At 36.8% G+C, this 17,098-nt stretch overlaps 1 protein-coding gene across 2 annotated transcripts in view; it reads right to left on the reverse strand.

The window, feature by feature from the left end:
* The window catches only part of ETR1 (Signal transduction histidine kinase, hybrid-type, ethylene sensor), a 31,715-nt gene extending 20,645 nt beyond the window's left edge, over positions 1-11,070 (reverse strand). For both annotated transcript variants that reach the window (XM_010281308.3, XM_010281309.3), the window contains exons 1-2: positions 10,833-11,070; positions 4,414-5,460 (exon numbers count right to left, since the gene is read on the reverse strand). In XM_010281308.3, coding sequence (XP_010279610.1) covers positions 4,414-5,319 — 906 coding nt within the window. In that variant the 5' untranslated portion in view covers positions 5,320-5,460; positions 10,833-11,070. The remainder of the gene's footprint in view (positions 1-4,413; positions 5,461-10,832) is intronic.
* Between the last annotated feature and the right edge of the window lie 6,028 nt (positions 11,071-17,098).

Raw genomic sequence — 17,098 nt, forward strand, 5'->3', positions numbered from 1 at the left:
TCTTGTTTTTATCGTTTAGTTATTTCCACCTTTTCTTAAGTTTTAAGTGTGGGGGGGGAGTATAGGATCTGATTCGCGATAAGCAGTATTTTATTTTATTTCATAAAAAAAAAAAACTCAACTCTTTTGAAATCAATTGAAACAATATTTTGGAAAAATTCTTTTGGACCTAGTAATGAGGTACAATTAAGAAGTACACGACCTATCTGAAGCCATTCCCTTTTAAGCTAGTCCTAAATTCAGGTTTAAGTAAACAGGGCAAATACTTTACCATTGCTACAATAGGTAGGATGGAGAATAAAATGCACCTACCAGCCAAGTAATCCGATGGTAGAATGGAGAATAAAATGCACCTACCAGCCAAAGTAATCCGATGGTAGGATGGAGCATAAAACGCACCTACCAGCCAAGTCATCTGATAGTAGGACAGAGCATAAAATGCACCTACTAGCTAGCAATTCAAACAGTATGATGGAGAATAAAATGCACCTACTGACCAAGTAATCCAAAAGTGAGATGGAGAATAAAATGCACTCACTTCTTCAGAGGAGAGAAAAATAAAATAAAAAGAGAAAGAAGATGAAAAGGTTTTCTCTGATTTACTACCTGGTTTGCAGTAGCAAAAATTGGATTGACTGATGAATGAGTCGTGTATGACTTGGTTGTGTTGATTTAACGGTTCACAATATTTAACCTAAAATATTTGTGGAAAAAGATGGAGAGTTGAGTTTAAAAATTGGTAGGATAGTTAGTTTGTTCTTGTTCTATTTTTGCTTGAATTTTGTCTTGCCTGAGGACGGGCAAGGTTTAAGTGTGGGGGGATTTGATGAGAATAAAAACTATCATATTTTTATCCCTCAATATTCAGTCTTTTATACTTAATTAGTACCTAATTGAACTCACTATTCTTGTACTTCGATTTAGGGCACGAAAGAAGGCGTTATGGGAAAAACAAGGCTAATCGGGTAATTTTACACAGTTTCGGCACCGTGAGATAATTTGGGCATAACTCTCCCATCCGGACTCCGATTGAGAACATTCAAGATGCATTGGAAAGATAAGGAAAAACTCTACAACTTTCATGTTTTGAGTTTTGATAGATTCGGACTGCATCGAGGTCAAAATCGGACCCAAAATCTAAGCAAATTCGTAGAGAAGCCAGTTCGCAGTTGAAGCCCATATCGCAGCTAAAGCCCAATTCGCAGAGAAGCCTTGTAGCGGCCCAATTTGTTAAGGAAGCCCAATACGAATGCAAGAATAAGAAACATAAAAGAGTCCTATCAGATTCAATTTTCTATTGTATTTTTAGAAAGATAAAAGAGATTAGGATTACCAGTTAAGAGATAGGAGTATATTAGATCTAATCTAAGCATTATCTATTAGAGAACTTATCTCCCAATGGAGAAAGAACTCCTTAGAGGAGAAGGGGACAGCTCCCTCCTAATTCTATATAAAAAGGGAGGCGGACTAGCACCCAGGGCATCATCAAATCCTCCAAGAGAGCTTCAGCCTTCAGAGAGAGACATCAACAACCAAGGAGGAAGAAGCAAAGTTCGCCCCCCCTCTCATCTGGAAGCTGCGATTTCATCACGAAGTGTCTGTAAGGTTTTATTTTCTGGTTGAAGGGTTAGGGAAGCTTTGATTCTATAAACATTGTGAGATCTAATTGTTTTTTATTTCAGTTCATTGTTTATGGGTATTCATATGTTTTCTGCGATTAACTATGAGGATTATTTTTATTGATTAAGCAAGAAGGGCCCCTTGCTCATTCAATGAAAATAATCTATGGCCGATTGAACCTCCAGTTTCGTATATGATTGGTAGGTTCAATCATGGTGGCAACTAACAGAAATTGATTGCAAAAAAGTTTTCGATCTATGTTAGGAAAATGTATGATCTGGTTTAAACGGTCCGAGCTTGTGAGATCGCTGAACAGAATTGGGTTTCTCCCCTCTTAATGCTATTAATAAGAAACCCAATTCTGGTTGGTTGTCGAATAATACGAGTAGAGGCTGGCCGTCAGAGCTTGTTAATGGCTATAACCAATTTATTCGTAAACATATGAATCTATCTTTGCATCGAGGATCAATGATAAGAATCAAAGCTGAACTTGTCCCTTCAACCGGAAGCTATCATACATCGATTTAATCTTTTGCTTTCTATTATTTTCTATTATTTTCTTATTTTCCTTAGCTTTACAACCCCCTTACTTCGTTTAATTGGAAATAAATCCACCCAATCCCTGTGCAGACGATCTTGCTCATCACTATCTACAAATTATTTAATTGGAACAAGACTATTTATCTTTGGTTGGATTCGACACCCACCACTATGTAAACAAATTGGGCATGATTGATATCTATGCTCTTGAGGGGGTGTAGAGATGATGGGCCGGATGGACCATAGATCCTTTTCATTTTAGTTACAGCATTGTTATGTTTTATATCTTTAATAGTGGGGCTCAGTTATGGATCTGTTTTAGTTTTCTTTATTGTCTTAATTTGTTGGCCGCCCTAATAAGGGCATACTTTTTTTTATAATTGAAAATTTAATTCATTACTCAAAGAAAGATCTGTTACAAATAAGCCCAGAAAGAGGCTCAAGGTGCAGCCTCACTCTTTAAGAACAAATCAGGACTACATGAGATACAAGTTACCACTAGAAGAGAGATTATACACAATCATAAAGCTGCCCATAACAGAGAAACCCTATTAACTCCTTGTTTTGCGAGAGAATCAGCCCATCTCATTAGCCAATCTTCTTACCCATTGGATCCTCACTATCATATTCCTTGTTACCCAAGCCACCTTCTTAAGAAGATCTCTTAAACCCCAGACAGTCGAATCTGGATCCAGCAACCATCCCACAACAACGCGTTCTAATAAAAGTAGATTTGAGGGTTGGAGAGAGGTTCGGTAGTCTCTCTTCTTCCTTATCTTCCTTGTCTTCGTTCTCTTGTTCTGAACTCTCTTTCTTCTTTTTTCTACTTTATTTTCATATTTGTGCAGATGTGACTTACATAACAGGGAGAAAAGAAATAGATAGAACAATGCAGAAGAGTCCTTCAATGTTCAATACTCTCCAGGAAGCTCTAGAAGCAACCCCAAGACCTGCTATTGATGGAATGTCTAGAAAAAGACACATCAAACCCTAGGAAGTTGATAAAAATTTTTGGGCAAATGATGCAAATCAGAAAGAAGAAAAAGAACCCGGTCTGCAAATTGGAACTTCCATGAGAAAATAGGGTTTTTCATGTTACAAGCCCACAAAACTCCTACAAGTCTCCATCCAACAATGGTCTTTTAAAAATCAGGCACCAAGCAATTTGTTCTCCCCTTTTCTCAAAACAATTGACCAACAGTGATATTTTTATTACTCAACCTATACAGGCCTGGATAAACATAACTTCTCATTCCCATATCACTCTTCCCAAAATATCATCTTTCTTCCTTGTTCACTAGAAATTTGGAACATCTTAACAAATACTTACAAGTCAGCGCATCATATAACACTGAATTCAAAATTTCCTAATCTTCTCTGATTTGACACCATTAGAACTGCTTTATCCTTCCAACAAGTCTAATATTGCATATAATCATACAATAACTGACTTATGGCCAATAAGTCAATTATCAAAAAAAAAATAATTGATTTGTGCATTTTTTTATTGGTGAATTGACTACAAATCCTTTTAACAAGTAAGCAACCCTTGATTGGTTATCAATTATCTGTTCAGATTACAAGATTTCACTTCTTCCCCTTGATAAAAGTTTGTAACAGGTTTAAAGATATCTTATGAAACACAACAAAAATATAACCACACAGAAAATAGATATCACAAACTCCAAGCTGAAAAACAACATAGAAGCAAAACAACCCATCAGAACAAATTTTTAAGCAAGTTGATTTTAGTGTTTTATCAAACTGGAACTTCAGTTATTTGATAAAACATGGTTGGCTAGTTGCCACTAATATAAAAGAAAATTAATGCCTATCAATTTATAAATGCAGTAAATACTCTTTCTTTGAATGTAGAACTCCAAATTAGAATGAAATAATGTCATGTTAGTTTCATTGCAATATTGCACTTGAGGCCATAACCATCATCTAAATGGACTCACGAGTCATGTCAGGAGCATTAAAAAATATTTTTTATCAATAAGAGCATTAAAAAAGATTGAAATGAGAACATTTTAGAATTTAGGTAAATGAACTATTTGCAATCAAATAACTGATCTGTTCGGTTGTTGAACTTAAAGGCTTAAATCCTATGTAAAGTACAATGAAATGATTTTATTCTTCATGTATTCCATGTTCCAACCAAATCAAAACAAAATGTGATCATCTCAAACACAAAAAGGCACTACATTTGTACAGTAATCCACAATACAGGAAGCAAAAATCAATTCAAACCTGATCAGCGACCACTTCCACAAGCTCCAACTCATGGACATGCCACTGCCTTGCACTATCTGAGGGAAGCATTAAAACCATCAATGCATAACGTTTTGTGGAAAGCTCCGGCCAATCATTAATCTGGAAATTTGAGAGATGTAGAAGTGGGACACGCACAGCAACAACCTCCCCAGGAATATATTTTCCTGTGAGAGGCCGGATTCTTGCAACTGGGGAACTCGGTGATATTTTTACAGCACGGCTGGTGCTAAAAACTTGATTGATCACAGGAAGCTGAATAGGTACAGTAAACCCAACAGGATTTTGGTGGCGAAGAGTATAGGAAAGTTGAAGCTCCAAACCAGTGCGTGTTGGCATCCACAGTGCACACTCCTCCAATGCCAAAGTTCTACCCAGCTCAACAAGAGTGGTCTTCAGGATGGTATGCCTGTCAAGGGTGCTTCTTATCTCATGAGTCAGCATTCTAACATGCCGGCCAGTTTCTTCCTGTGTACGAATCAGGCCCATCTCTCTGTCAAGCGCAGCAGCCTTATTTTTTAAAAATAACTCTCTAGTCTTCACACTCAACAAATCAGGAATAATATGCACAAGCATGAGTGCAGTTGCACAAGACACAACAGCAGTCAAAACTTTTGCTGTGGTCATTACAACTGCCACAGTTCTTGAATGTGTACTGAAAGTCCACAAGTTAATAAGGTGTGTTGCTCCACAAAGAACTATGAAAGCACCAAATTGCACAAGCACCCATCTATAAGGGAAAACGGCAGATTTCTTTACAAAGTAGATAAGTTCAAGAGGAATTGAAAAATAAGCAAGTGCAATGAAGAAGTCTGAAATATATTGGTACTTCATCAATAGTTCGTCAGCTGGCCATTGTGGCTCAATACAGTTGCAAGACTCCATGTTTAATTTTTTTATACGTAAGATGTGTATGATATATGGAAAGGGTTAGGTTCTCATGTACAAAAGGCAAGCACTAGCCCAAAAATAATACGAAGTTCCACAGCTCCGTAACCCTCAACCAATACCTCCTTTTTTACATACCTGCAGTAACAGGAAAAGAATGCTATAAATTGGAAAACGGGAATAGATATAGAAAGTTGAATAAGAGTTATAACTGTTTCTGATTAAAAAAAGATATAGAAAGTTGTCACAATAAAACAAGCACAGAATGAAAAATAGAAATATAAGGATAGAAAATTTAACATGTAGCACAAAAAAAATGATAGACTCATGTTAAGTTGTCCAAACACAAGTACCAACCTAAGAGTATAATGATACTATACCTACAGATAGCCAATATAGGGAAGTTTCTGAAATACGAAATTGGGAAAATTAGCAGGTAGAACTATGCCAAGTTGAAGTTAATTTCCACTGAGAATGCCTTGAATCAGAGCAACGTGGCATACAGTCTAAATGGCACCACAACTGTCCACAGACAAAGCTCACACATCCACAGATTTCTAACCTGGTTTTTTAAAAGTGCAAGGGACAAGGTGAGGCACACGCCTTTTCAAATCAAGGTGCAAAAATACAAAAAATACCAATAAATTCAAAAATGCCAATAAATTTAAAAAAAATGCTAAAAATAAAAATATATATTAAACATAATATTAATAAAAATATAAACATAATATTAATAAAAATATAAACATAATTTTAAAATAAATATTTTAAAAAACTTATAAATTAAAATACAGAAACATAACATTTAAAGTGTATTCAAATGAAAATTTAAAAATAAAATCAAACATATAAAACATTTTCAAGCATGTAAAGCCCACAATTTCTTTTTTTCCTCAATTGCATTACTTCAAATAGCTAACGTGATGTAAGACATCTTGCATTCTTGATTCTACAAACCACCTTTGTACCAAGCACCTATTTGCTAATGTTGTTCATTCATTCATCCTAGTAAAATGTCTTCCTAAAAGGCAATTAAAATTATAAAATCATTTTTTCGTGTAAGGATTAAGAAGTTAAGATGCTAACATGGACTTGTTTGGGCTTGCCTTGAGGGACTTGGTTAGGACTCAAAAAAAGAACAAAAAGCACAAAACAAGGCACACACCTGGACTGAAGCACAAGACACACCAGGCACGCGCCTTTTGAAAGTGCTGCACCTAGGGCCTAGATGAGGCACACACCTTAAAATGCGCCTCGCCTGAGAACCTAGGCACGCCTTTTAGACCACTGTTCTAACCATCATACTTCAAGGCCCTTATAGAATGAACCACCATTAAGACAAAATTGACAAGGATAAAGTGTAAGCAGATTCATCATTTTACCCATCTGTATTGGGTCCCAATTTAGATAATTATCCAAGTAGTAAACATGTTGACTAGCTTGAATTTGAACCAATTACACTTTACTAGAAGAATCCAATGGAAGACTGCATTGAGATAATCAGATAAACAGGGACTTTAGAACTGTGTGAAATTCTCTCACCTCAGTACAAGAATATGCACAGAATTTATTACAGTCCAAATAAATAACTGTATGTGCCACATAAAGGAAGCACCAAAGGTGCAAAGCATGCAATACAACCAGCTTTAAGAAGACAAAAGATCTAATAGCAAAGATCAATGAAAGTTTTGGTAGAAATGCTAAACAGTGTAAAGAAAACCGGATTGGGCCAGCTTGTCAAACCGGTTGAACCATGACTTGGGACCCTAACCAGTTCGGTCACACCCCAATAACTGGACTAGCTCAAAACCCGGTAAAAAACGGCTGACCAGCCGGTTTAAACAGAAAACCAGTGAACCGATCCCAGATTCATGAAACCGTCCGGTACAATACACAAGTGAAATTTAAAAATGTTAACAAAACTTGAACCCAAGACCTCTTATTTTCACATATTACTTAATTACCACTAATCAACCTTTTTATTTGTGTTAATTAATGACTCTATTGTACATATTAAATTATTATGCACGTAATTTAAAGAAAACGTAAATTAAAAGGCATAAACCCTAGTCATTTGTTTTAAAAATTAAGAAGCTTACCATCCATCCATTGGACTGTCAATGGGTCAGATCTGACCCGATGTAACCCAAACCGATTGTATCAGTCCTGGTTCTAGGATTTAGAGCCACAGGTTAGTTTTGGTTCCAGTTTTTTGGTTCATTTCCCTCCCCCCCTCCCCCTTTCTAATTTCTCTTGTATCAACAGTCGGCTCCAACCTCCAAGTATTCAAGTTTCAGGCTTCACTTTGCAGGTACGCTCTCTCCTCCTCCCTTTCCCCCTTTTTTCTCCTTTATTCCTTTAATCTCATTGCTTTTTTCACTCAATCACTCCCACTCTCCCTTTCACAGTTTCACTCAATATCAATCCTCTCTCGGTCTCAGATATATTGAACTCCAAGAAATCAAAATCTAATTTGTACAAACTATGAGTGTGAGGCCAAAAGTAGCAGCAACATCTACCGATGGAGGCAACAACGGCAGCAACGATTGGTGGAGTCCGACCAATGGAATCCTAGGCAATTGTGATGACAAAGCTTTGCAACAGTGTGGCTGTGTGGCAACCAACAGGTATGTCTCATGCCTGAAATTAGTTTTTTTTTTGTCTTGTTCAAAGTTACAACAGAAAAATCTATAGTTTGGTTGTGATTCATTTCCATTACTTGATATAGATTGAAAGTTTGCTACTTGCTAGACCTAGGTTTTTTGTTCTTCTTCTCGCAGGGAACCATTGAGTCAAGCCCAATAGACCCAAGAACCAGTCTGTTCGGTTCTGGGTCCAAAATTACAGACCCAGTTCCAGGTCCATGGTTTTTCTTGTAGGTTCGGACCGGTTCTAGTATTCTACCAGGTTCCGACCCAGAACCAACCTGTTGACAGTCCTATCCGTCCACAATATTTAAGTATATTAAAAGTTGTAAAATATATTATATATAGCAAGTATATGACTCGTAGTATATATATGTATATGCCACATCATCACAGTTCGACCCCGATTGAACCTCTGACACGTGAACCTCTCCCTTCTCCAGTTCTATGCTCAGTCCAATTCTCTGAACATTGATGCTAGAAGATTGTAAGAACCTAAGTGGGTCTCCTGTGAACAGGAACCATATGTATATTTCAAATTTTCAATATATACCTGTTTAGTTAAGGGTAAAAGACTTAAACATCCCCTGGGTTTTCTCATAAAGACTAAAACATACCCGTGTTTTCTCAAAGGACTTAAACAAACCTTCCACTTTCATAATAGACGGAATTAATTAAAAGAACAATTATGCCCTTTCAAAAACATGTTATTCTTCCGGACTTGACCGCTGAATCACCTTTGTCGCAACACCTCGTGCTGCAATGAAAGTTGTATCTACACTACCAACTTCATATACAAACAAGGTCCCTGCTTTTATCATTTTCTTAATTTTAACAATTTTTGCCTAATTTCAATGCTCAATTAATTAGTTGATGATCAACAAGTTAAATGGTCCATCTGTTGTCTGGTCCCAAAATACATCGTGTTTGTCTTGTCTCCATAAACTGGACTGAACTCAATAAGAGGATAACATAGTCACAGGCTTTCTTCCATTTTGGGACTAATCCATTGGATTTGGAGTCTCTTCAATTATCCATTTGTTATTCCATGCAGTATAGTTTTGGGATTTAACATTATTCTTCTTAAAATGAAAAACCAGAAGAATTGCATTAATTAGTAAAGAAAAAGAAACTGCAATTAGAGCTCAATAGATGATGCAAGGAAGGAATCCACTTACCTATACAGTCCCCAATGGCTACTTCTTCAGCGCTCCAGCAGTCCAAAGCACTCGGTTCTATCCTCTGCTCCTAGTTCATCTGCTTTTGCTTTAATCTTTTCTTAATCTAACCCCCCCTGTCTCTGGTTCTTTTGAGTTTGAATTCTTGGCAAATTTCCTTCCAACACTTCTATTACGGCTTATGATTCAAGTTGTTGAGCTGTTCTAGAACAGTCAGATCCAACCAATGAATTCACTTACTTGCAGAGGTCTCAGCACTTAGAAGGACAAAATTGGGTTTCTAAAATATTTAAATGTGCACCGGATGTCACATGTTAACAGAAGTTGATAGAACATTAAGGCAAGGTATATTTAAGTCATGTGACAACATTCCACAAGGTATGTTTAAATCCTTTGAGAAAAGGCAGGGTATGTTTTAGTCTTTATGAGAAAACCCATGGCATGTTTAAGTCTTTTACCCTTTAGTTAAAGTACAAAGATGAAGCACAGACAAACCCAATGACACCTAAGGTTCTAAATATCGATAGGGTGTATCGGGCAATATCGTTAGTGTTTTTTTTACTTTTTTTTATTTTTTTTCAAAACCAGTTCAGGAGGGGCGGCTTAAGGCTCCTCCACCCCCTGAACTGGTCAGAACCCCGACACACCCTCTGTAGGGGTGTATCAGAGAGCTCCCAAAATGATACGTATCGGCCGATACATATAGATACTTTGAACCTTGATGACACCTCAACCAGAAAAGCCTTACAAGCTTGGTCAATCAATCATCTCTGAATGACAATCATTCAAAATATCATGCTGCTTTTACAAAGCCAATACCTACTCCCAAGTTGCACTTTCCCAACAATTGCCACTCTACTAAATATTCAATGTAAACCCTTTACTACATCAGTCACCTCAGCCACCATTGGTAGTAATACTGCAAAACATCATATGCCAAGAAGACCCATATTACTCTACAACATCTAAAGCTGTCCCCTAACCCTCCACCATTTTCTTTTCACGCCCATCCTTAATCTCAATGATCCCACGATGGCTAATTGCAGGACAGGGACGATATTTTAAGTTATTGGCCTCCTCTATGTGTGTGTGCGCTAACCCACCCAAACCATCCAGACAATCAATGTCCACAAGGGTGGCTCTCCCAACTAACCAATTGGTCTATCAGACATAATTAACCCTCAAGTAATCAACTAGACCTCTGTTAAAGCTTAGAAGCAAAAAATAAATAAACAACCGTTAAGAAGCCGTGGATACTCAGCCCAACTAAGACTGCAACGCCTTATCCCAACCCTAAGGAGTCGGCTAGACAAATCCCATTTCCCCTTTGATTTTACTCATACCATGAAATCGGGCAAATCCAACACCTAACCATCATATGCTCGTCTTCATTACTTGTGAACTTCATGATAACCCATAAATAAACCTAGAAACCCCAACCCAGATCCACACAAGCTTCTAAGATTGTTTTAAACCCATTAAAACCCCAAAAAAAACACAAGTAAGACCTAAAAAACTGACTGTAAATCCTTTTTATTTCGGTAAAGGACTGGAAATCGAAGAACACAAAATCACATAAAATAAAGCCGAGTTAGAGACTAGACCCTCTTCGGATACACTAAAGTAAAGATAAGCCCACATCCAAAAAATATACAGACAAAAACAGAAAAATGATTCAGACGCAGACCTGATTCCTCTGAACTTTACTCTGATCGATTGAGCCAATGGTCAGAGGCGGGTTTTCCATAAGCGATCCCTGTGATTCATGGGAGAAAGAAAGTGACAATCAATTACATATATCTTCAGTTTTACAGCCTCCAAATCTATAAAGGAGAACAAGCAAGATATAGTCGAAAGGAAAGCGTTTCACAGGAGACAAGAAGAGTCTCTGGTGCATGAACCTGTATCTAAAAGGTCACACCTTACAAAGCTGGGGACCACGTGTCCTGATTGTGCCAATTGATGACAGAATATACACTACTTTATACGTATCGTATCTGTACGCTACTAGTTTTATACGTATATATATGCAAAATGTCAGGTGAAACTGTAAAAGCATAGTGGTGGTAATTAGGTTTCGCGGCACTGTGGCGGCGCGGAAGATTTTTTCCTTCTTTTCAGGGGAGACGGGATGCTTCATGGCTTCCAGCCTCCCACTAGGATGGTTGGTCAAATTTGTCTTCTCGGCAAAACAGCAAAACCATTGAAAGAAGGATATAGTCCTTCTCACGGTGAAAATTAAAGCCACAAGCTGGGGAATGATCATCCCACTACCGATAAGCTGCCACGTGTTTATAAAATGAATACTTGTATTAAAATCTGTGCAATTTCCAAATACCATATAATATATATCATGTGATGGGGATATCACCAATACCAAACAAAAAAATGACCTAGTGGTTGCTCAGTTGGCATTTATAGAAGAGATGCGGATTTGAATCCTGATATTACTATCTTCGTTCAAAACTTAGGTGGCGTATGATAAATATGAAATTTGAAATTTATAAAATTAAAAATATATTAAAAGGGTCTGAAATCTGAAAAGAAACATTGTTGTTTTGAGGCTCTAAATAAAATAAAAAAATTGTTTGTGTTGGATCAAATCTTCAGTATCTGAAATTCATTAATTTTATTATTTTACCCCTAAAATAGACTATTTGATTGCAGTAGCGAGATAAGAAGAAGAAATGAGAGAGAGAGAAAAAGAAGGGAGTCGGAATTCGCCACCGCTAGTTCATCGAAGGAGTTACAACGACAAGAGTTATAGCGGCGAGAGAAGAAGAAGAAGAAGGGAGGGAGGGAGGGAAGGGGAGAGAGAGAGAGAGAGGAGGAAGAAGGTTGGAAGTCGCCACCACTAGTTTGTCGGAGGAGTTGCAGCGGTGAGTGAACGAAGAAGAAAGGAGAGAGAGAGAGAGAGAGGAGGAGGAGGAGGAGGAGGAGGAGGAGGGAGAAAGGTCGGAACTCGCCACCGCTAGTTCATCGAAGGAGATGTAGCAGCAAGAGAGGAAGAAGAATAATGAGAGAGAGAGGCGAGGGTTCAAGGGTATTTTGGACTTTCAGACAGGTATGAAACGCATATGAATGCGTTTAGCGCCTAGCCCATGTCTTATTATTTCAGACCTGGAAATGATTTTCAAACCCAAATTCAGATACACTTCTAAACACCTCTGACATATGAAAATCAACATTTTCAGACTTTAGAGGTCTAAAAAGTGTTACTAAACGCCACTGTGATGTGTTAAGAAAAAAATATATTTCATATCATATTATATAAAGGTGATACTTTATTTGGATTCCATAAAGGTTATAAACTATGTCAAAAAAATGTTATTATAATAATCTAAAAAATAAAATTTCCATAGAATGTTATTAAAGTAGATAAAACAAAAATGAAAACATGATCGTTACATAATAATATTATTAGATTGACACTAACAAATCTCACTTAACTATAACATCTCACGACATATAATAATAGGACAGAACTACATATGGCCCATTAGTCCCCACCCCTAAGACCAAGTTTGACCCATCATAACTACACATGTTCATGCTTCGAACCGGATCGGGCTGATTTTGGGCCAATATTTATCTATGTATCAATAGAATACATCCAGGCCCAAGACCAAGTCCAACCAAAATTTTGAAAATATTTCTTTCTTTTTTATTTAATAAAATAAGTATTTTATTTATATTAAAATCCCTCAAAACTTAAAAAAGAGAAGAGAAACAAAGAAAAAAATATTGTATGTATATTTTTAATTAATAAAATATGTTTTTTCAATATATAATATATTAATATATTATCTAGCTGGGCTTGGGCTAGGCTTTTCTAAGAAAGCCCAAACCCAACCTGGAAAAAAAAAAGGTCAAGCCTAAAGTTTTGGGCCCGAGCTTGAGCCTGCAAGCCAAAAATCATGTCCAAGCCTAAACTTGAACGAGTTGAGTCGGACCGGCCTATTGGGCTTCGCAGCCCATGAGCAGGTCTAATCATAACCAACAAACATAAATAATCATAAACTTCATTCCAAAATACACATAACAGTCCCTTGTGTTAAATAGTGTATGCCCCTAGCTCCAATCAACTTAATGTACATAAACATTTATTGTAAAATGAATAAAAGTACATAATTTATTCATGTTATATATGGTGTGTTTATGTGTAATTATCCTTAAACTAGACACTTATGAGACTTGCGTTAGTTTAGAATGTTCTCAGCAGTTGAATAGACTTAGGGAAATTTATCCTGCCAAGGCTGACACTAATGTGCTGCCAAGTCGAATGGGGTAGTTTGTCTTACTTGCTAGGATTAGACCCGAAGCACATGTAGTGTGTGTTTGTTTGAAACACTGAACCCGAACAAATTTCTAATTGTGCCTTAGACCTTGGAAACTGGTTGGCAAAACTATAAAGTTACACCTAACCCCTATACTCGATTATGGTACTGTATTGAGTGTCGAATTGGGCTGTCTTTGATATACCAATCAGTGAAATCCTTCGGGGGTCAAAACTTGGGTATTTTGGGGCAGTATGAGAATTCACCCGAGTGGGTGATCATAGTGATAGGATCAGCCCCTTTATCAGACAAAGTGAATGATCGGAATTGTAGTATCTCTGATGGAAACCAAAACTGTCGACAGACGATTTTAAACTTGTTTGACATCTGTTTTGCAAAATATATTTTATATATATATATATATATATATATATATATATATATATATATATATATATATATAATATTTTAAGAAAAAAATTTGCAAAATGTTTTAATTCCCGGTATCCTTCCGAGCAGAGAGTGCAACACTGTACCTTGTAGTAAAGAGAGAGGTCCTCTCTTGATGGGCTATATCTCACTTAAGTCCATTGTCATTACGCCTTCATAGGATGGCTGGACCCAATGACCATTTAGTGTAAATGTTGGGCCTATTAAGAGCCCATAGTGATGGGCTCAGGAGTTCACTGTGTCAACAGTGAATTTGGCCAAGCTTTGTTACAGAAGTTAGGCTGGATCCATATGGACTTTTGTGATGTCATTGTTAGGGTCCCATGCCATATAAAGAGAGTTAGGTTAGCCAACAATTAAAAATGGACGTGGGCCTACTTGCTTAATGGGATTAAGGCCCAAAAATAACTGGATTAATTAATAAATCACATGACAACTTAAGCAATAATGTGACTTGGGCGAATTTGGGTATGGATATGGGCTTAGATCAGCAATGGGATAAGGGGATAACTCTTATCCACTTAAGGAGTTTATAGTTATAAATATAACCTTAGAAAGTGCACTAGTTATCAAATAGTTTAAAAATATCGTTCCCACAAGGATTTAACAAAATAAGTATTAGAACTACGACCTTCCCTAATTATTTGGACAATCGAATTTCAGATTTGAAAATAAAAACTAATGAAAAGAAAAAATAGAAAAACAATAGCATAAGTAACAATGCTGAAGTATGTAACGATTGGTTGAATCCGCTAGGGCTTTCGGTCCACCTAACCATTCCAATGAATATTAATAGACGAGATTATCCAAGATAATTTGTCATTCACATAAGTTGAACTCTTTCCAATTTTATTTAATATTCTCTCTCGAGATATACTAAAACTACTTCTATCAGGTAACCCTTCGATCTCTCGACTATAGTTCTCAAGATAGAAGCGCATTAAGTCCAAGGAAAAACTATTATATTCAGATGAATCATGTGTATATACCCCTATATACCATTCAATTCACACCATGAATTATGTGGTCAGCTATGTGAATTCCTCTCTCGATTCATTCACATACGCCTGATCAATTAAGAGATGGTCACTCTTAATAGCATTAAGCAAGATAATTCATAGACTATATGGAAATCACGATCTTGGATAAATCAAAATAAAAATATATTCATTGATATGATTAGGCTTTCCACAGCCCTAACTACAAATAAATTATTTCATACTAGTAGAAATAAAACAAACAAAAGGAAAGAAAGAACTCATGGTTTTGCCCTTGGAGTTGAGATCTCCTCTTCTCCTTGCCGCCACCTCCTTCTTGCAGACTTCTTGCTTGATAGCTGGATTGCTCAGCTTCTTGATGCCTCTCTAATCCACCCCTACCCCTTTATATAGCTTAAGGGGAGGGGGTGGTCTCCTACTCTTTCTTGAAGTTAATCTCTAAAAAATAGAAAGTCCTACTCTAATCCTACTCTTATCTCTTTATCTAATGAACTCAATCTCTTTATCTTTATGGGATTACATCATAAATTTAGATCTGATAAGACTCTTATAAGTTTCTTGTTCTTGGATTCGTATTAGACATTCTCTACGTATTGGGCTGCTGCCAGGCTTTTCTGCAAGTTGGGCTTAAGCTGCGGATTGGGCCTTCCTACGAATTTTCCCGACTTCGGGCCCATATTTGACTTCGATGCAGGCCGAATCTGCGAAATCCCAAAACATGAAAGTTGTGGATTTTTCACTTATCTATCCAGTGGGTCTTGAATCAGCCCAATCAGAGTTTGGATACATGAGTTAGGCCCAGGTTACTAAACGGTGCCGAAACTGTGAAAAATCATCCGATTTGCCTTTCTTTGCTCCTGATGCCTTCTTTCATCCCCTGAACCGAAATACAAGAAATATGAGTCCAATTAAGTACTAATTAAATATGCAAAACATAATATTTGGGGATAAAAATGTGATAAATTCTACTCTCATAAGGAGTCCATATCCAAATAAAGATTTGGATCAGGAGCTCCTAATTGGATTAGGAGAAACTGATCTTTAAGGCCTATAAATAGAGGAGGGTGAACTACTATAGATTTCACCTTATGCACTCAGTTTTCTCCCTCTGCTCTTGCCGCCCAAACCCTAATTCATTATCGATTTTTTCGAACTGATAAAGATTAGCTCCTTTCTCTAATTTTGCAAGAAAACCAAATCAGATTTCGTGCTCATGTCCCTTGCTCGATCCAAGCTGTTGGATTGCAGTTCTTGCTGAAAGATTGCATTAGTAAACCTGCTTCATCCTAAGTTGCGCCATTTTCAGTTGAAGTGGGTTTTGGTACCCTCTTTGGGCGTGAACACCTACTTTAGGAACTACACGTGTGGATTCAATACCAGATATTCCTCTCCCTTTCTTTTGGTTTCAGATTTGGTTCCATTTGGTTCAAGAACGATCATTGAAAAATGCAGTTTATTTTTAAAAAGCTGGGAATACAATTACCGGATTGGAGAAAATAAATTTTTGAAATTTTGTCCAACCATATAGCATGGTTCGGCCATCCATATGATGGATTTCCCCTTTTTTCAGTGGTATCAAAGCCAAAGGTTCAATCTTGAACCAAAATAAACAAGATCTGAAGCATAACCCAAGTCGACATAATTATTCTACTTGATTTGCACAGTTAGCAGTTTAATGAGAAATCGGTTCTCAGTTTTTGGGTGATTTGATCTGAAATTAATTTTATATTATTTTGCAATAATTTTAGAATTATCCTATCATTATTTCTTGAATTTTTGGGTTGTTGGTGTGTTGGAGATTGAATTCTTTATTGGCGGCAAGATTTGCGCACAATGCAATTTTATTTATTCAATTTTGGTTTGTAATTTTTTTTTATTTAAACAAAATGTATAGGAATTATTTTGATGTATTTAATAAAAAATTAGGTTTTTTTATGGAGTGCAAGGAGGAGAAGAAAAGATTTTGTAGAAAAGAAACCTACAATCTGCGATTAACCCCTTTCTTGCAGGTTTGCAGTTCGTTTGGATCAGATTCAGACCATCACACTTGCAACCTTATGTTATGTGTTTCTTGCTGTGATTGAATGTCAATTTCGGCTATTAATAATTTCATATCAAAATCTTGGAAATTGTAACATGTTTTGGACACCAAACCCTAGGCTGAATTGACCTAGTTTGGTCCAAACTGGTTAGACCGAACCCATGGTTTAGTGGAGTATGATCTCAGC

Source organism: Nelumbo nucifera, chromosome 3 (genome assembly GCF_055504915.1).
Source record: "Nelumbo nucifera cultivar China Antique chromosome 3, China Antique-T2T, whole genome shotgun sequence".
NCBI classification, from domain to species: Eukaryota; Viridiplantae; Streptophyta; class Magnoliopsida; order Proteales; family Nelumbonaceae; genus Nelumbo; species Nelumbo nucifera.